The sequence below is a fragment of the Myotis yumanensis genome, unplaced genomic scaffold (genome assembly GCF_028538775.1).
Source record: "Myotis yumanensis isolate MYYU_CA2020_CCGP unplaced genomic scaffold, mMyoYum1.0.hap1 SCAF_11, whole genome shotgun sequence".
NCBI classification, from domain to species: Eukaryota; Metazoa; Chordata; class Mammalia; order Chiroptera; family Vespertilionidae; genus Myotis; species Myotis yumanensis.
Window position 1 is genome coordinate 72,461,577 of NW_027223762.1, and position 20,323 is coordinate 72,481,899.

The window sequence follows — 20,323 nt, forward strand, 5'->3', positions numbered from 1 at the left end:
TTGTGGGCTCAGTCCCTAGTAGGGGCATGCAGGAAGCAGCCAATCAATGATTCTCTCTCATCATTGGTGTTTCTATCTCTCCCTCCTTCTCTGAAATCAATAAAAAGTATATTTTTAAAAAGCCCATGAAATTTCCTTGAACTGGTTCCCCCAACAGAGCTGCCATCTCTGACATAAACACTGCCCTTTCCCTAGAGTGAGGAAGCATAGCTGTCATTTTTTTCTTCCTGTACATATATTTCTGTGGGATAATTCTCTCTTGTCTGCAGCCTCCTCAAGTGAGAACCTGAACTACTCTATCTCTAAAGCTCTTCCCAGTACTCATGTCCTATGGAAATTGCCAAATCTATCTAAATTACTAAATGTAGGATTAAACTTGGTAGAAACTGCTTAAAGAGGAAAAGGAGGGGGAAAACCAAGATGGCGGCATAGGTAAACACCAGAAATTGCTGCCTCCGACAACAACTTCAAAAATACAACTAAAAGACAGAACGGTCATCATCCAGAACCACAGGAAGGCTGGCTGAGTGGAAATTCTACGACTAGAAGGAAAGAGAAGAGCACACAGAGGAGCTACGAAAGTAAAGTGCAGAGGTACGGAGGCTCCGGCGCACGGGGAAAGCGGCTGGCACCTGAGGACGCGGCTGTCTTTTTGAATTGGGAGAGAGTCACAAGCTCCCGACTGCTCTGAACTCCGGTTCCGGGAAATCTCTGGGGTCCCAGGGCTCATACGGGGAGAAACTGGATGGTCTGGCAGCAGGCAGAACTCGGAACTTGAGGACGGCTTTCCCTCAGAGGTGCTGGCAGCAATTACCGGGACACTGAGACGCGTGGCCCCTTAGGGCAGGGCAGAGAATCAGCCATAGCTGCTTGCTCCACCCTGTTGATTCCGAGAACCCAACCCATCCAGGCTGCTGCAAAGGCTTTTGCATATGAATGCCCGGGTCCTTTGCAACCTGAAAATTACCTAACAAATTGCAGCTGGGCCAGACAGACCCAGAACTTCCAAAAGAAGGCCCAAGGCCCCACAGCAGCTTGCATCGCTTCACAGCTGGGCCTCATCTGGGCACCCCCAAACCCCCAAAAAAGGAAGGGGAATCTGCAGATCTCTTCGTAGCTCCTGCTGGGTAACCTCAGGAAGAGGCTTAATTAGCACCTCCTTAGATCCAAGAGCCAGTGTACCCAGTGGTCAGAGTGGGACCATCCAGATTACAACTCCTCAGATTCATAGGGAACACACTCAGGGGGCAGACTCAGTGAGCATCAAAGCCCCACTGAAGCAAGTCTTGCCCCAGAAGGGTGTCTTCAGCACAGAAGTTCTCCCACTGCAGACACAGCTGATTCTCACTGCCAATTGGCCTGGAGGTCAATTCCTTCCAGTGACACCTAAAACAGTCAAGGCATAACTACAAGAAGACTGTGCACAAAGCCCACAAGGGGGTGCACCAAGAGTGTCCACCTCAGGTAACTGGGGAGGCTGAGCCACTGGGCCCTGTAGGACACCTAGCACACAAAACCACTCTACCAACACAGGGAAGCAGACAAAATGCGAAGACAAAGAAACAGGTCACAAATGAAAGAAATGGAGGACAGCAAACGACTGGATATAGAGTTCAAAACCACATTTCTAAGATTTTTCAAGAATTTTATGGAAACCGCTGATAAATGTAGTGAGATCCTCAAGAAATCTAGTGAGACCCTCGATGTTGTGATAAAGGACCAACTAGAAATTAAGCATACACTGACTGAAATAAAGAATATTATACAGACTCCCAACAGCAGACCAGAGGATCGCAAGAATCAAGTCAAAGATTTGAAATATGAAGAAGCAAAAAACACCCAACTGGAAAAGCAAAATGAAAAAAGAATCCAAAAATACGAAGATAGTGTAAGGAGCCTCTGGGACAACTTCAAGAGTACCAACATCAGAATTATAGGGGTACCAGAAGAAGAGAGAGGGCAAGATATTGAAAACCTATTTGAAGAAATAATGACAGAAAACTTCCCTTACCTGGTGAAAGAAATAGACTTCCAAGTCCAGGAAGCGCAGAGAACCCCAAACAAAAGGAATCCAAAGAGGACCACACCAAGACACATCATAATTAAAATGCCAAGAGCAAAAGACAAAGAGAGAATCTTAAAAGCAGCAAGAGAAAGACAGTCAGTTACCTACAAGGGAGTACCCATATGACTGTCAACTGATTTCTCAACAGAAACCATGCAGGCCAGAAGAGAGTGGCAAGAAATATTCAAAGTGATGAATAGCAAGAACCTACAACCAAGATTACTTTATCCAGCTAAGCTATCATTCAGAATTGAAGGTCAGATAAAGAGCTTCACAGATAAGAAAAAGCTAAAGGAGTTCATCACCACCAAACCAGCATTTATGAAATGCTGAAAGGTATTCCTTAAGAAGAGGAAGAAAAAGGAACTCTTACCATTTGCCACAGCATGGATGGAACTAGAGAGCATTATGCTAAGTGAAATAAGCCAGTCAGAGAAGGATAAATACCACATGATCTCACTCATTTGTGGAATATAATGAACAACATAAACTGATGAACAAGGACTGATCCAGAGACGGAGAGGCATTGATTGGACTGTTGGGCCTTGGAGGGAAGGTAGGGGAGGGTGGGGGTGAGGGGGAAAGATCAACCAAAGGACTTACATTCAAGCATATAGGTCTAACCAATGGACACGGACAACGGGGGGCGGGGGGTGAGGGCATGAGGGGGGGGGGTTGGGTGTAACATGGGTATAAGGACACATATGTAATATCTTAATCAATAAAAAAATATATTAATAAATAAAAAAAAATTTAAAAAAAGAGGAAAAGGAAAGATGGGGAATTTTCCTTTTTCTCTTGCTTCAGCTTCCCTGTGGCCCAGGCTCGATTGTGAACATGAGCACCACTCCTACAGAAATGCAGAGCAGAATCCTAGAAATACTTTTCAGACCCTTTTGTGTCAGGTGGGTGAGCCACAGCACGACCATGGAATAAGTCAGTCTTGAGGACTCAGATTTCAATAGCCTTCAGTGAACTCACACCGTGAGTCAGGCACTTCATTAGTGCTTTTAAACACAGTACCACCTCATGTAATCACAACAGTCCTGTGAGGAGAGTTTTATTGCCTCGAAATTTTAAAAACTATATTGATTTTAGAGGGGAAGGGAGAAGGAGAGATAGAAACATCAATGGTGAGAGAATCATTGATCGGCTGCCTCCTGCACGCCTCCTACTGGGGACTGAGCCCACAACCCAGGCATGTGCCCTTGACTGGAATTGAACCTGGGACCCTTTAGTCTACAGGCGGATGCTCTATCCACTGAGCCAAACCGGGTAGAGCTATGGCCTCAATTTTTAAAAAAAATATATATTTTATTGATTTTTTACAGAGAGGAAAGGAGAGAGATAGAGAGTTAGAAACACTGATGAGAGAGAAATATGATCAGCCACCTCCTGCACACCTCCCACTGGGGGTGTGCCCACAACCAAAGTACATGCCCTTGACTGGAATCGAACCTGGGACCCTTTAGTCCGCAGGCCAACGCTCTATCCACTGAGCCAAACCGGCTAGGGCTATTGCCTCAATTTTAAGGATAACAAAATGAAGCTCATCCAGAGACCAGGTAGCTACCTCAAGGTCACACAGCCACTGGGGGGCAGAGCTGCCACAAGGATGACTGTCCTTTGGAAGGCCCAGTTAGAGATGGAAAAATCTGGTCAGGACTGCAAACTGGATGCTACTGGGCCCAGGCAGGTAACACCAAGGAGTGAGGAGCCAGGTCTGAGAAAACAGGGGCAGTGGCAAATGCTCATCAGCCCTGGAAGGTATGCCAGGTAGGAAGGTGGGTCTCATGTGGCCAGTGTTGATTTCTCCCTAGATGCAGGAAATGCAGATTTTGTGTGAAGTATCCCATTTTTTCCCTGCTCTCTTCTCGGTTGTCATGTTGGTAGTGAGCTACTGGAATTTTAAAATAAGGAGCCAGTAGTGAGCCAAACAAAATACCCCCACAGGTCAATTTGGGCTCAGGAGACTGTTATTGAGGATGAATTCATTTATTTTTCAAAAGCAAACAGGCTCTAAGTGAGGTACCCATTCAGCTGTTAGTTGCCATTCCACAGGTGAGAACTGTTGGTTGGGGGTGGAAGGGCAGGGGCTTTGTCCTAAGGCAGTGGTTCTCAACCTTGGCTGCACATTAGAATCACCTGGGAATCTTTTTAAAATCCTGATTTCTGGGCCTCATCCTCCGGCAATTCTGTTTCTTTGTTATGGGGTGGGGCCACAACATTAGTAACAAAGAAACAGAATTTCCGGAGGATAAGGCCCAGAAATCAGGATTTTAAAAAGATCCCCAGGTGATTCTAATGTGCAGCCAAGGTTGAGAACCACTGGGTAAGAAATTAAGTTAATTGTCTTTAAGGAGTTGATTCCCCGAGGGTGGTGCAGAGCCGTGCAGAGCCCTGCCGTGGAATGTGACAAGCCTTTTGGGAGCAAATTGAGGGCCCCAGCTGGCCGAGGGCTTCAGGTAGGGCAGGTGGGGGGAGTGGCAGAGTTTTCTTCCAGTTCTTAAATATAGAAGAGAAACCCAAAGGAAGACATCAGTTACACACACTCACACTTCATTCATTCGATGGCTTCTTAGCTTGCAGCCGGAGATGGGGCTAAGGGCCCTTCCCTGCCGGCGTAATCCCGGTCAGCGGCCGGAAAGCCAGTGCTTGGGCTAGACGGGTAAGCAGGCCTGCGTTTGTCCTGAAGTGAAGAGTCTTGGGGGCCGAAGGCCGGAGCTCGAGGTGGGGAGAGTATTGGTCCTGCGTCCGAAGTGGCAGGAGATGGTCGGATTCAGAGTTCGGGGTCCCGACTACAGGAACTGGGAATACGCCCCCGGCAACGCCAGGCACCCGCCAAAGACACGCCCTTCCGCCCTTCCGGCGCGCGACCCGGAAGCGGAAGGGAACTCGTTTCTCTTTGCCTCCGGAGCGTCTTCGCTGCGGCGTTGCTCTGGCGGGAGGAGAGCCCTGAGTGCCGGGCCTCCGGAGCGTGCGGTTTAGGGGAGCGGGTCGCCGAACCCCAGAGCAGCCGCCGCCATGGCGGATGTGACCGCCCGGAGCCTGCAGTACGAGTACAAAGCGGTGCGTGGGAGCTCGCGGAGGACTCGGGCTCCGAGCCCAGTGGGGAGGCGGGGGCCGGGGAAGGCGGTTTCGGCCTGAAGGCCTAACAGCGGTTCTCAACCTGGGGGTCGAACGATCCTTTCACAGGGGTCACCTAAGACCATTGGAAAACACATATATAATTACATATTGTTTTTGTGATTAATCACTGTGCTTTAGTTATGTTCAGTTTGTAATGAAATACATCCTGCATATCAGTTATTTACGATTCATAACTAGCAAAATTACAGTTATGAAGTAGCAATGAAAATAATTTTATGGTTGGGGGTCACCACAACGTAAGGAACTGTATTAAAGGGTCGTGGCATTAGGAAGGTTGAGAACCACTGGCCTGGGAGGACCACGCGGGGTGTGTGTGTCGGGGGGGGGGGGGGGGGGGGGGGAGAGATCTGATCTCTGAGCGCGGTACCCGCCCCCTCCCAGATGTCACCCCAGCATGCCCAGCACTTTCCCAGGGGTGGGGTGGGGTGGGGACCGAGTTAGGAGCCGCATTAGTCTACTGATTTGCTCGCCCTTTGCTCGCGTGCTATTATACGATGCTCTCCTCTAGGAAAACATCTTTTTAATCCGACTAGTGATCATCAGTGCTTAGTCGCTCTGATTTTTACTTTGTTTGTTATTATCCTTGTGATGTAGGAATTGGCCCTCCTCACATCAGAGCTTTGATGATATTGTGATCTGTTTCAGAACTCGAATCTTGTCCTCCAAGCTGACCGTTCTCTCATTGACCGGACCCGTCGGGATGAACCCACAGGAGAGGTGCTATCCCTGGTGGGGAAGCTGGAGGGCACCCGGATGGGAGATAAGGCCCAACGGACCAAACCACAAATGCAGGAGGAAAGAAGAGCCAAGTGAGTACCCAGGGGAGAATGATTTTTCTTCAGATGCAAAGACCATCTTCCTTTGAGCAATTGAGCAGCATTTTTGCTGAAATGCTGGGTACAGGATGAGAAATCAGTGGCATTAAAACAACATAGTGAAGGTAAAAACAACATGAGTTTAGAAGGTTCCTTGGCCATAACAAGTGTCCCTGAAGTGGAAAACAACTTTTAGACTTTTATCCCATTACATTTAAAAAAGTATTTTGCTGTCCTCTTTTTCTTCTTCTTTTTTTAGGAAGTTTAAGGAAGATGGCAGAATTCACCTTATGCCCTTTTAAGTAATTTTTAAAAAGTGATTTAAGTGGAAAAAGGTGTTTGCACCTTATCAGATGTATATGACCCTATGCAAACACCAGCCAGCTAAAACCCTGAGTGATCCTTGAGCTTTGGTTTGCTAGCAAAACTACCCAAAAAATTAGTTTATATTTGGTACAGTACAGTTCATCTCACTCTATACAGTTTTTAAATCAGGTATATATGAGTAAAACCTCTAAAATCAGTTAATGCATCAAGTAAACTCTATGGTCTTTGGACATATAAAAAAAAAAAATAAAACCCTGTTGTCTTCAGCAGCCTATAAACAAGAGTTCTTGAACATATGGACAAATCACTTTTCTTTTTCTTTTTTTTAAATATTTTATTGATTTTTTACAAAGAAAGGAGAGGGATAGAGAGTCAGAAACATCAATGAGAGATATTGATCAGCTGCCTCCTGCACGCCCCCCACTGGGGATGTGCCCGCAACCAGGGTACATGCCCCTGACCGGAATCGAACCCGGGACCCTTGAGTCCGCAGGCCGACGCTCTATCCACTGAGCCAAACCGGTTCGGCGACAAATCACTTTTCAAATGTACCCTTGATTGTAATGTTGAAGTCTGTACACATGCAATCAGTACTGAATCCAAAATGCATTAAGAATAGGAAAAGAATTAATTTGTTCAATGCCGAAGAATTCATAGGACACCTTTACCTTTGATCTGTTTCTTCTTCCCATGATTCTCTAAATCAGAGGTGGGGAACATCTGGCCCTGGGGCTATATAAGGCCCACAAAATCATTTGGTCTGGCCCTGCCAAGGCAGTAGGGGTGAGTTAATTAAATGTTTTTACCAAACATAGCAAGCTAATTTTTTTAAAAATATTTTTTATTGATTTTTTACAGAGAGGAAGGGAGAGAGAGAGAGTTAGAAACATCGATGAGAGAGAAACATCGATCAGCTGCCTCCTGCACATCTCCTACGGGGAATGTGCCTGCAACCCAGGTACATGCCCTTGACCGGAATCGAACCTGGGACCTTTCAGTCCGCAGGCTGACGCTCTATCCACTGAGCCAAACCGGTTTCGGCAGCAAGCTAATTTTTAAGTTGATAATTTTGTATGTCCTGAGAATGATGTTATAAGTATCCAAATAGCCCTTGGCAGAAGAAAGGTTCCCCACCCCTCTTCTAAATCATGGAAGGTTACATATAAATATATGGATACAGACTCAGATGTAGATATAGACATGTAGGTAAATGTACATAGAAGCTATCGAAACATATCACTTTTCTAGAGTCTGCTTTACTATGCTGTATAAATATTTCAATATTTTAAGTCATTCTGAGTTATATAAAAGGTTTCAGCACAATAAGAGGATATAAAGGTCATTTTTTTAGTGAAAAGATCAATTAAAATCATTGTGCCATAAAATGCCCCCAGGAGTAAATAGAGAAGTCATCACATTTGAAATTTTAAACTCCACATACCCAACCCCAGTTCATTGCTAATTTTATTTATTTATTTGTTTGTTTATTATCTTCATTATTGAAAGTATTACATATGTCCCTTATTTTCCCTCATTGACCCCCTCCAGCCTGCCCCAGGCCTTCACCACCCTATTGTCTGTGTCCATGGGTTATGTGTCTGTGCATACAAGGTCTTTGGTTGATTACCACCCACCCACCCACCTGCCCTTGCCTTCCCTCTGAGATTCTGCACTCTGTTTCATTCTTGCATGTCTCTGGATCCACTCCATTTAATTAGATTCCACATATGTGTGTGCGATCATGTAGTACTTGCCTTTCTCTGACTGATTTCACTTAGCATGATACTCTCGTGGTCCCTCCATGCTGTCTCAAAGAGTAAGAGATTTTTCTTTTTTTTACTGCTGCATAGTATTCCATGTGCCACAGCTTTTTTATCCACTCATCTACTGATGGGCACTTGGGCTGTTTCCAGATCTTAGCTATTGTAAATTGTGCTGCTATGAACATAGGAATGCACACATTCTTTCTGATTGGTGTTTCAGTTTTCTTAGGATATAATCCTAGAAGTGGGATCACTGGGTCAAATGGCAGTTCCATATTTAATTTTTTGAGAAACTCCATACTGTTTTCCATTATGGCTGCACCAGCCTGCATTCCCACCAGCAGTGGATTAGGGCTCCCTTTTCTCCACATGCTCGCCAGCACCTGTCATTTGTTGATGGTAGCCATTCTGACAGGTGTGAGGTGATACCTCATTGTCATTTTAATTTGCATCTCTCTGATGATCAATGACTTTGACCATTTTTTCATGTGTGTCTTGGCCATTTGTGTGTCCACTTTGAAGAAGTGTCTATTTAGTAGGTCCTTTGCCCATTTTTTAAATTGGATCGTTTATCTTCCTTTTGTTAAGTTGTATGAGTTCCTTATATATTTTGGGTATGAACCCTTTATCAGATGTATCATTGCTAAATATGTTCTCCCATACAGTGGGTTCCCTTTTCATTTTGTTGATGGTTTCTTTTGCTGTGCAGAACCTTTTTGCTTTGATATAGTCTCATTTATTTATTTTCTCCTAAGATTCCTTTGCCCTAGGACAGTGGTTGGCAAACTCATTAGTCAACAGAGCCAAATATCAACAGTACAACGATTGAAATTTCTTTTGAGAGCCAAATTTTTTTAACTTAAACTATATAGGTAGGTACATTGTTATTAACTTAATTAGGGTACTCCTAAGCTGGCCTTTGCCAAAAACGTCCTCAATCTGATTGAGGTACGGTCGCTGGGATCAACCCCTTCCAACTCTCTCGTCCACACTCATCTTGTATACTTGTTCCGTCTATCTCCTTTCGTTCATCCTCTCTATATGTCCAAACCATCTCAACATACCTTTCTCAATCCTCAACAGTACATCTTCTTTCACTCCACAATGTTCCCTAAAATTAACTTAATAAACTTTCCTTAAAGTTAAGTCAACTTCGCATTGTACATGTGCGCCCGCATGTGGTATTTTGTGGAAGAGCCACACTCAAGGGGCCAAAGAGCTGCATGTGGCTCGTGAGCCGCGGTTTGCCGACCACTGCCCTAGGAGGTGTATCTGTAAACATATTGCTACGAGAGATGTCTGAGATTTTGCTGCCTATGGTTTCTTCTAGAATTTTTATGGTTTCCTGACTTATATTTAAGCTTTTTATCCATTTTGAGTTTATTCTTTTGTATGGTGTAAATTGATGGTCTAGTTCAGGGGTGGGCAAACTTTTTGACTCGAGGGCCACAATGGGTTCTTAAACTGGACCGGAGGGCCGGAACAAAAGCATGGATGGAGTGTGTGAACTAATATAAATACAAAGTAAATATCATTACATAAAAGGGTACGGTCTTTTTTTTTTTAGTTTTATTCATTTCAAACGGGCCGGATCGGCCCGAGGGCCGTAGTTTGCCCACGGCTGGTCTAGTTTCATTTTTTTGCATATATCTGTCTAATTTTCCCAATACTAATTGAAGAGACTGTCGACGACATTGTATGTTTTTGCCTCTGTCAAATATTAATTGAGCGTAATGGCTTGGGTCAATTTCTGGGGTCTCTGTTCTGTTCCATTGATCTATATGCCTGTAATTCTGCCAGTACCAGTTTGCCATCCTTTTAAAAAAACACAGGTTTTTATTTTAGAGAAGGGATAGAGCGATAGAAGCATTGATGAGAGAGAAACATCAGTTGGCTGCCTCCTGCACGTCCCCCATCAAGGATGGAGCTGGAAACCCAGGCATGTGCCCTGACCAGGAATCAAACTGGTGACCTCCTGGTTCATGGGTCATTGATCAACCACTGAGCCTCATTGGCCAGGCTTGCTGTCCTTTTTATTGATAACAACTGAGATACTTATTTTAAACATCTGATAACAATATTAGCTACAGAGCAATCCAGAAATGAAAATATACAAAATAGTTTTAGAAACATATGTATTTCTGCCGGCATGTACACTTACAAATCATACAAAGATCATATTTATTTTAAAATAAAGACTTTGAAAATGAAACCAGTTCATCTAATTTTTACCAAGGTGTGACAAGAAATCTTTTATGCAAAAATAAAAATCCAAGCAGAAATAACACTTTGAACTTAGTTTTCTAATGTCTTAAAAATTACATCAGTTCTACAAATTACAATTTTTTTTTCATTTTACACATTTTATTTATTTTTTAAATTTAAATTGTTTATTGTTTAAAGTATTACATGAGTCTCCCTTTTCCCCCATTTACCTCTCCCTGGCTGCTCCCACCTCCCAGTACATGCCCTCACCCCCCTACTGTCTGTGTCCATTGGTTATGCTCATACAAATCACTATGTCTGAGGATAAAACTATAACTGTTCCTCTCCCATTTCTATCATGCTTATACTAAAACATAGAAGTACTCTAAAAACAATACATGAAATTCTTATATTTTAAACCACTTTAATATTAAGGATAACAATTCAAATCATTACTTATTTTTAATCTTCACTTGAGTACATGCTTAGATAGACAGATAGACATCCATGTGTGAAAGAAACACTGATCTGTTGCCTTCTGTACATGCCCCATCTGCGGATCGAATCTGCAACCTAGGTATGTGCCCTGACCAGGAATCTAACTGGCAACTTCTCAGTGCATAGGATGACGATCATCCAACTGAGCCACTCTCGCCTGGCCGATTCAAACCATTTTTACATTTCTACTTAAGTTTATATTGCACTAAAATTATTTTACATGAAAGTGCTGGTTGATGTATCATGACGATACTTTAGAAACAGTCTTTGACCTTTCCATCTTTATTAATGGATGTTTCAGTCTAATTAAATACATTTTCTAGTATGCACCAAGTTATCTAACAAAACAAATCTACAATGCTACTCTATTTTGAGAGCAGATAGTCAATATTTACTATTTACTAAGAATAACTTTTTTTGTGTGTATATGGGAATAACATTTGACCAATACCTGAAAATTCTTCATTTATTGATGAGTCTATTTGACTGCTTTTTAAATACAGCATTTATTTTTTTGAAAAGAGAAAAAGTGTTTGTCCTTTTATTCAGTGGAGCAGAATTCCTTTTAAAATTGATTTCAGGGAGAGGAAGAGAGATAGAAACATCAGTGACGAGAGAGAATCATCCATTCAGCTGCCTCCTGCATACCCCCTACTGGGGATGAAGCCCCTAACCTGGGCATATGCCCTGACCAGGAATCGAACTGTGACCTCCTGGTTCATAGTTTGATGCTCAACCACTGAGCCACACCAGCGGGCAGTGGAGCAGAATTTTAAGAAGAGAAATAATAAGAATAAAATTTCAATGCTGGCTTCTAAGCTATGGCTTATATAACTTAAAAGTTCAGTTCTCGTCATGCTGCTGCAAAGTTTGTTATAAAAATAATGGTCAATATTAGAGTCTTTGAAAGTCATGATTACAATGAAAAGCTTGGGACAGCATGATAAAGCTAATGGCAACCTCTTGAATCCCATTTTAAGTTACTTCTATGTCCAAATAACATTTTTGAATGGTTTCAAATAACCTAATTCTGTGATCGGCAAACTGCGGCTCGCGAGCTACATGCGGCTCTTTGGCCCCTTGAGTGTGGCTCTTCCTAACCCTTAGGAGTACCCTAATTAAGTTAATAACAGTGTACCTACCTATATAGTTTAAGTTTAAAAAATTTGGCTCTCAAAAGAAATTTCAGTCATTGTACTATTGATATTTGGCTCTGTTGACTAATGAGTTTGCCGACCACTGACCTAATTGATTAGGTAGCATCAGTTTAGGATTTTTTTCCAATGTTCTGTGGTGTAACTTTTGGCATCAGAAGGTATAGTAACCACTTTTGATTTGTGATTACTAAAAATTCAAGTGCTGAAATATCAGTGATTCTGTGACAGGATAAATATCCCCCTTCAAGTAATGTTTACCCCAAAATTAAAGTAACATTTTATTTCTCTCTCTAAGAGTTTATTAAGGAAAGAAAATTTTTTTCAGCTGAAATGCAAAAAGTTGTTTCGTAAGTTCATATGTTGTTGTAAAAGCCCCTGCTTGAGAGGGAATGCAGCGGATATAGTTCAGAGATAAACCATGATATAATCCCTTTCCAATTCCATGGTGTCCATAGGTGTATTTCATAGACTCCGGCATGGTAAGGTACTTTTCAAATTCTGGAAGAATGGTTCCTAATGGCACTCGCCTATGAGCGACATCAAATGAGTAGGATATTGTCTGTGCTATTGCTCCAGCAACGCCACCACAAAGAAAGTTTATGTGAGTTTTCAAAACAGACTTTAGGATTGTTGGATGAAGGTCTGCCAAGAAGGGTACGTGCATGGGAAAGCCCAACACTCTTTAAGGTATCAAAAGTAAAAAGTAAAACAACTGCATATGGAGCCAATCCTAATATAGTAGGCTCAGACCTCTAAAATCCAAGGAAACTGCCTTCCCTTGCATACATTGTTTTGAGTGCATGCATATGCTGTGTGTATTCCTCTTTCACCTGGAATTCTGGGTGTGTACTCTAACTTAACCATGTCAAGAAGGTATGCTGTCATACCTGCCATGGATCCAGCCATTGATCTGTACACATAACCAGAAATTTCCAGATTTGTAGTAATTAATGTTTATAATGCTCAAATGCCATAAACTGGATTGCACCATAGGGAAAGATTTGAATTATCATTGTACCATTTCCTAAAATTCTTTAGTTATTTATCCTCACCAAAGGAGTAAGGCTATTTTTTCATTGATTTTTAGAGAGAGTGGAAAGGAGTGGGGAGGAGAGAGAGAGAGAGAGAGAGAACACAGTGTGAGAGAGACACATGGATTGGTTGCCTCCCACATGCACCCTGACTGGGGTTTGGGGGGAGAGATGGGGAGGCGCAAGAATCAAACCTGCAACTCAGGTATGTGCCCTTGACGGAATCCAGTGTGCAGGCCCATGCTCTAACCATTTATCAATGCTGGGCAGGGCTTCCTAAAATTGATACTATCCAAGGTATCCCTTCTTTTGGGAATGGCACGAAATATAGAAAATATTCCTAAGTGTTTGTAATGGTGAATGTGAGCTTGTAATAAAACCTTTATTCCACCCAAAGGAGTAACCTTTAGCACAGCATCTCGAGGTACCTCAGGTCAAGAAGGAGCACAGCCAGTAGAAGTCTTGGTGGGTGGTGGGCCATCTGGCTCCTGCACCTGTGCCATTGTGGGAGGGGGATCGGCTGATACTAGGGCCACCATCACTGCCACCGTCAGGAACAGGGCTGCTTGGAGCTTTAGTCACCAATTTACAGTCCAAGGGCTGAGGCCATGGCCTTTGCTGGTGCTGACAGGACACTGACCTCCATATGGGTGGGGTGGAGTTCAACTTGACCTTTTTCTAACGTATGCTTTTTTGGTCCATAGAGAGATTTTAATTTTCTTTCTGATATTTTCAAGACCCTTGCTGTTCCCTTGTCTCAGTAACATTTTTTCTTCCATTATTAACTTCCCATCCCTACTTCCTTCTATTGCCCATTTCCTACTTATGTTATAAAGTTTATAAACTAATATTCAAGCATCCACGGTATAAATGACAGGTTTTTTGTTATTTTTTACTTTTTGGAGGAAGTGTTTTAAACTTAAAAACTCATCCAACTCCATCTCACCCCTGATCATCTGTTTTTTTCTCCTTCCATGAAGTCTCAAAAATTTGTAGGCTCAGTTTTGATTAAAGTAGTTACGTTTGAAATAAGTTAATGCATTATTGGTCTTCCACTTTGCAAAATATGACTTCTTTACCCATTCTAATTTGTTGGGACTCAGTGGCAGTAGATTCCTTTGGAGCTACTGTTGCTCTGCCAATTGTATAATGTCATACAAAATGAAAAGAGTTGTGTTTTTTAAATGAATGAGAGGATGTCTCATTATAACATTCAATGCTTCTAGAGAGAGAATGATAGTGGACTCTCTTTGCGTTAGTTACTGTTTTTCCTAATAAAGAAGTAACTCCTGCAAGTGACTAAGGCCAAGTGGGGATGACTTACTGAGGTACAGATTCATGTTCTAAGATATTACCTGTGTTCCATGGAGCTGAGAGGGAGAGAAGTGGGGCCTGATTTAGTCTTGCCTTTGGGAGGGAAGGTTCTGCCTGTTCACCATCACACTGTGTGTCCGTTAGGCGAAGAAAGCGTGACGAGGACCGGCACGACATCAACAAGATGAAGGGGTACACTCTGCTCTCGGAGGGCATCGATGAGATGGTGGGCATCATCTATAAGCCCAAAACCAAAGAAACCCGGGAGACTTACGAAGTGCTGCTCAGCTTCATCCAGGCTGCCCTTGGGGACCAGGTGAGGCAGCCAGAGGGTGAAGTCATGGTTTTGGAGAGGGAGGGAGTCACAGCTGGAAGGAGCCAGAAGAGCCTTGTCTGCAGAACCTTGTCTGTGGGTGTCCCTCTGTGGGCCGTGCCAGTTTGTTGAGACTTTATATGGGATAGCACTTTGCATGTCTTGTCTTACAGTCCTCATGTTAGCTCTATGATTAGGTGCTGCTGACACTCGTTTTCAGTTTTATAGAGGAGAGCTGTGAGGCAAAGAATAGTTACACAATTTTCCCAGGTCACAAAGGTTGTATTTGCAGAGCCATAAGAAGAGCCCGGTAGTCAGTGTCCAGAATCTGCTCTTAACCCCACTGTATGTGTGGTGAGATTCAGGACCTTCATGAGTCTCAGAGAGGCTCTGGTGAGGCGGGTGCTAGAGGAGGTGAGGACAGAATTACCAAAAGTTTGGTGGGCTAGAGGAAGACTAGAGTGCCTCTGCCCACCTGGAGAAATGTGGCAGACTAGTGGAAGTCGTGTCCTGCTTCCTAAGACCACCTACTAATCTTTTTAAAAGATTAGGTTACCTTCAATTGTGTGACTAGCATTTAAAAAAAAATATATTTTATTGATTTTTAAAATATATATTTTATTGGTTTTTTACAGAGAGGAAGGGAGAGGGATGGAGAGTTAGAAACATTGATGAGAGAGAAACATCGATCAGCTGCCTCCTGCACACCCCCTACTGGGGATATGCCCGCAACCAAGGTACATGCCCTTGACCGGAATCGAACCTGAGACCCTTGAGTCCGCAGGCCGACGCTCTATCCACTGAGCCAAACCGGTTAGGGCTATTTTATTGATTTTTTACAGTGAGGAAGGGAGAGGGATAGAGAGTTAGAAACATTGATGAGAGAGAAACATTGATCAGCCACCTCCTGCACACCCCCTACTGGGGATGTGCCCGCAACCAAGGTACATGCCCTTGACCGTAATCGAACCTGGGACCCTTCAGTCCAAAGGCCGATGCTCTATCCACCAAGCCAAACCGGTCAGGGCTAGCATTTTTTATTTTAATATATTTTTATTGATTTCAGAGAGGAAGGGAAAGTTGGAGAAAGATTTAAATATCAATGATGAGAGATAATAATAGATCGGCTGCCTCTTGCACACCACCTACTGGGGATCAAGCCCACAACCCGAGCCTGTGCTCTGACTGGGAATTAAACCATGACCTCTTTGTTTACGGTTTGACGCTCAACCACTGAGCGACACTGGTGGGCACTGGTGGCATTTTTTATTAATGTTAATGAAACTGATCAGAATCTCCTATACGGGTTTTAAAGGGGTGTGACTCTTCACATCTAGTTATCACATAAAGCTGGACTGTGGTGTGCAGCATCTCATTGTTCTAAATGTTTTTATTGTTTTTTTTTTACAACCAGCCACGTGATATTCTTTGTGGGGCAGCTGATGAAGTTCTAGCTGTCCTAAAGAATGAAAAGCTTCGTGACAAGGAAAGGAGAAAGGAGATTGACCTGTTGCTGGGGCAGACAGATGATACCAGATACCATGTGCTGGTGAACTTGGGCAAGAAGATCACAGACTATGGCGGAGACAAGGAAATCCAGAATATGGGTAACCGAGCTTATTATGTCCTGCTCATATTAACTGATTGCTTGATGACCCCTAAATGTGAACTTCTAGCTTCAGTCATTAAATCACCTGGATGTGTCAGTTCCCATAACCTGTTTGGTGTTTTTGAGGAGTTATGATTGATGGATACCAGAATCCCTACAACAGAACCCATTTCTTACTCTGGACCCTTTTATTGTATAGAACACTAGAGGCCTGGTGCATGACATTTGGGCACTGGGAGGTGAGGTGGGGGGAGGAGGGTGAACTCTCGCAGTCAGGGACCCCTTGGGAGATATCCACCCGCCACGGAGGTGGGAGAGGCTCCCACTACTGCAGCTGTGCTCACCAGGAGCCCGGCTTCTGGCTGAGCGGCGCTTCCCCTGTGGGAGCGCACTGACCACCAGGGGGCAGCTCCTGCACATCATAGTGACTGGTCGTTCTGGCGTTTGGTTGATTTGCATATTAGGATTTTATTATATAGGATGGGGGGAAATTGGGCAGAGCTGGGGAACTCAAGTGGTTGAGCAAGCAGAGCAGGGTCACATCCAAGGTTGGCTGGTCAGAGGAGCCCTCATTGGTGGCAGTACAGATGGCTCTCTCTCTTTTTAAAAAAAAAATATATTTTATTGACTTTTTACAGAGAGGAAGGGAGAGGGATAGAGAGTTAGAAACATCAATGAGAGAGAAACATCTATCAGCTGCCTCCTGCACACCCCCTACTGGGGATGTGCCTGCAACTGAGGTACATGCCCTTGACTGGAATCGAACCTGGGACCTTTCAGTCCACAGGCCGACACTCCATCCACTGAGCCAAACCAATCAGGGCAGATGGCTCTCTTATGTTGATCCTTAAGTGTCTGTGAGTCCTTAGACCTGAGATCTGTCCTGAGGAGAGGCAAGTCAGGTATTTGGGGAGAAATGTGCTCTGTAGTGCCTCATTTCATTACCTGTTTCTCTAATCCCTCCTTGTTTCAGATGACAACATTGATGAGACCTACGGTGTGAATGTACAGTTTGAGTCTGATGAGGAGGTGAGCATAAAACAAATGGACCTAGTTTCTTCTTCTTTTTTGAAATTATCCTTTTCAGGTTTTATAGAGCAAATTAAACTTATAAATCAATGCAGTAATGTAAAATAAACTAAGTGCATCAGCAAAAAGAAAGATATACTGAAGGAGTATGCTGCCACATTTTAATCTTATTGTGATTATGTCCCACTGGTCAGTGCTGTGTCCTACTGCCAGTTTCAAAAGATGTACATTTGCCCAAGAGAATGGGCATGTTTTGTATGGTTGTTTTAAGTAACGGTTGCAGCAGCCACTAAGGTTTATGACCTAATCATAATTTCTTGACTATAACTAAACAGAAACAAGGGGGCTCTTCAAAATCTTTGCAAAGTTGCCCTAAAATTCTCAGTGGTTGAATTTGGCTCAAGAAGGGAAAATGCTGGCCTTGGAATATCATATCCTAGGATGGGAAGAAGGGGCAGCACAGAAGAGTCAGAGCACCAAGCTGGGAGTCAGGAGGTCTGAATTTTGGTCCTGTATCTTGGGCAGGTCATTTTGCTTCAGTTTCACTATCAATGTGATGGAGTGAAATAGTTGACTGCTAAGCCTCTTCCTGCAGTACAAGTAATAGAATTTCAGAGTTTAAGTAGCAAGGACCTGAAAGAATGCTTTGCTTGTAGAACTCACTCACCTAACATATACTTATTATTAAGTGCCTGCTTTAAACATAATATTGTGCTGAGTCCACAGTGTAGTGTGAGCTAGTGTGTGAGTAAAGACTGGTGAGCAAGCCAAGTGTGGTCTGCACTTCTGGGTCCAAGCATGCTTCTGCAGAGTTCGTCCTGCTAGCTGCTAGCTCTTTTTTACAAATACTGATTGTGTGTTTATGAGAGATTGGGGTCCAGTTGGTTGCCTTTGTGGACAAAGCAGAAAAGAGAGTAGATGCACCTTATGAAGCCATGCCACAAGGACTTAAGAGTACTTGTGTACTGAGGTTATTCCATTAAATGTACTCTGGATAAGGCTGGACCTGGTCCCAGTTGTGCTAACCAATCTTAAGTGACTCGGGAGAGGTTCTGTGGTGATGTCAGAATCAGCTCCAAATCATGGGTTGGGTTTCGGCTCTTTCCACAGGAAGGTGATGAAGATGTGTATGGGGAGGTTCGAGAAGAGGCGTCCGATGATGACATGGAAGGGGATGAGGCTGTGGTGCGCTGCACCCTCTCAGCTAATGTGAGTATAGTCTGCTCTTGCCCACTGCTGCAGGCCAGGTCCTTTCCCACACCAAGGTCCTGTTACATCAGTGAGCTCCCTTTTTATTTAATTGATTTTTTTTTTTTAGAGAGAGAGGAAGGGAGGGGGATAGAGAGATAGAAACATTGATGAGAGAGAAACATCGATCAGCTGCCTCCTACACTGCCCCTACTAGGGATTGAGCCTGCAACCTGGACATGTGCCCTGACCAGGAATTGAAGGCGACCTGACCTCTTGGTTCCTGGTCGATGTTCAACCACTGGGCCACACCAGCCGGGCTTGAGCTCCTTTTTTATAGTGTGGGCCGTAATAAACATTTAGTGTCTTGGTTTCCTTATTTGATTTTAGTCAGTCGTCCTCCCTCCTAAGGGCATGTATGGATGAGATATGTTGATGAGTTTGGTGTGTTCCCAAATTCAGGATAGCAGACTTTTCTTTCTCCTGGAAAGCTCTCTTTCCAGAGGTGGGCTACGGGTGGCTAGTAGAGCTGCTTTGCAGGATAATGAGAAAGTAGATGGGGCAGATAGTCGTGGGAGCTCAATGTCTGTTACTTGTGCAGCTTGTAGCCTCTGGTGAACTGATGAGTTCTAAGAAGAAGGATTTGCACCCTCGGGACATTGATGCGTTTTGGCTGCAGCGGCAGCTCAGTCGCTTCTATGATGATGCCATTGTATCTCAGAAGAAGGCAGATGAAGTGTTGGAAATCTTAAAGGTATGGCTAAGGTCATATTTTTGCATTTACTGTATCTTAGGGGATGGACAGTGTATGGAGCAGATGTCTGTGCCTTTAATCCTGATGTTTCCTTCTCTGCAGACGGCCAGTGATGACCGCGAGTGTGAGAACCAGCTGGTGCTCCTGCTCGGTTTCAATACTTTCGATTTTATTAAAGTGCTGCGGCAGCACAGGATGATGAGTGAGTCACAGTGGCCCTTCTGTAGCGTGTGTGCACGTGTGTCATGAGGCTATTGTTTTCATAGCTTCAGCATGTGTTTCGTTCATTTTCCCTTCTACTCCAAGGTTGAAGGTTGATTTGATTCACTGCCTCTCACCTTCTCTTCTCCTTTTGCTGTTGACAGTTTTATATTGCACCTTGCTGGCCAGTGCACAGAGTGAAGCTGAAAAGGAAAGGATCATGGGAAAGATGGAAGCTGATCCAGAGTTATCTAAGTTCCTCTACCAACTTCACGAGACGGAGAAGGAGGATCTGATCCGGGTAAGGGCTGGGCTGGCTTTTCTGTCTGAGTCCGGGGCTAGAGTGTTTGCTTTGGAAAAGAGACATCAGTTAGAAGATTGCAGCATAAAGCGAAATGCCTACTAACTGGAAGATGAAGAAGTAAAGATTTATCTAAATGTTTTGAGGTTTGTCAGTGGTATAGATTAGAACCGACAAATTCACATTGGTGTGGTTGGGAGACCAGCACTGCAGGCCCTTTCCTGTTTGTGCATTATGCATTGCTGCTTTAAAGCCGTTTCTTGCTTTCATCATCTGGTGGCCCCCGGGGCAGGTATCTGAACATAAAGGGCTGTCTTTCTGTTTTGGGATTTGCTGGTCAGCACCCATGAGTCAAGCTCAGCTAAGGAGGGACTGAGAAGGACACGAACCTGGAGTGGTCATAAATCACCAACCTTTTTCTCTTTCCTCACTGCAGGAGGAGCGGTCCCGGAGGGAGCGCGTGCGGCAGTCCCGCATGGACACTGATCTGGAAACCATGGATCTGGACCAGGGCGGGGAGGTCGGTGTTCGGCCCTTGCCAGGGCTGTGGTGGGTGGAAGCTCATTTGCTCGGCCTCCTCACTTTGTATTTCTGTTTTTCCTG

At 43.9% G+C, this 20,323-nt stretch overlaps 1 protein-coding gene and 1 pseudogene across 1 annotated transcript in view; one reads left to right on the top strand and one right to left on the bottom strand.

The window, feature by feature from the left end:
• The first annotated feature begins 4,999 nt into the window (after positions 1-4,999).
• Positions 5,000-20,323, top strand: part of LOC139020180 (U5 small nuclear ribonucleoprotein 200 kDa helicase) — a 35,636-nt gene continuing 20,312 nt past the window's right edge. The window contains exons 1-10 of the mRNA XM_070429936.1: positions 5,000-5,134; positions 5,861-6,024; positions 14,470-14,641; positions 16,053-16,245; positions 17,221-17,276; positions 18,387-18,485; positions 19,066-19,218; positions 19,321-19,420; positions 19,584-19,720; positions 20,157-20,240. Coding sequence (XP_070286037.1) covers positions 5,090-5,134; positions 5,861-6,024; positions 14,470-14,641; positions 16,053-16,245; positions 17,221-17,276; positions 18,387-18,485; positions 19,066-19,218; positions 19,321-19,420; positions 19,584-19,720; positions 20,157-20,240 — 1,203 coding nt within the window. The 5' untranslated portion in view covers positions 5,000-5,089. The remainder of the gene's footprint in view (positions 5,135-5,860; positions 6,025-14,469; positions 14,642-16,052; positions 16,246-17,220; positions 17,277-18,386; positions 18,486-19,065; positions 19,219-19,320; positions 19,421-19,583; positions 19,721-20,156; positions 20,241-20,323) is intronic.
• On the bottom strand, positions 12,282-12,993 carry LOC139019593 (solute carrier family 25 member 16 pseudogene; annotated as a pseudogene).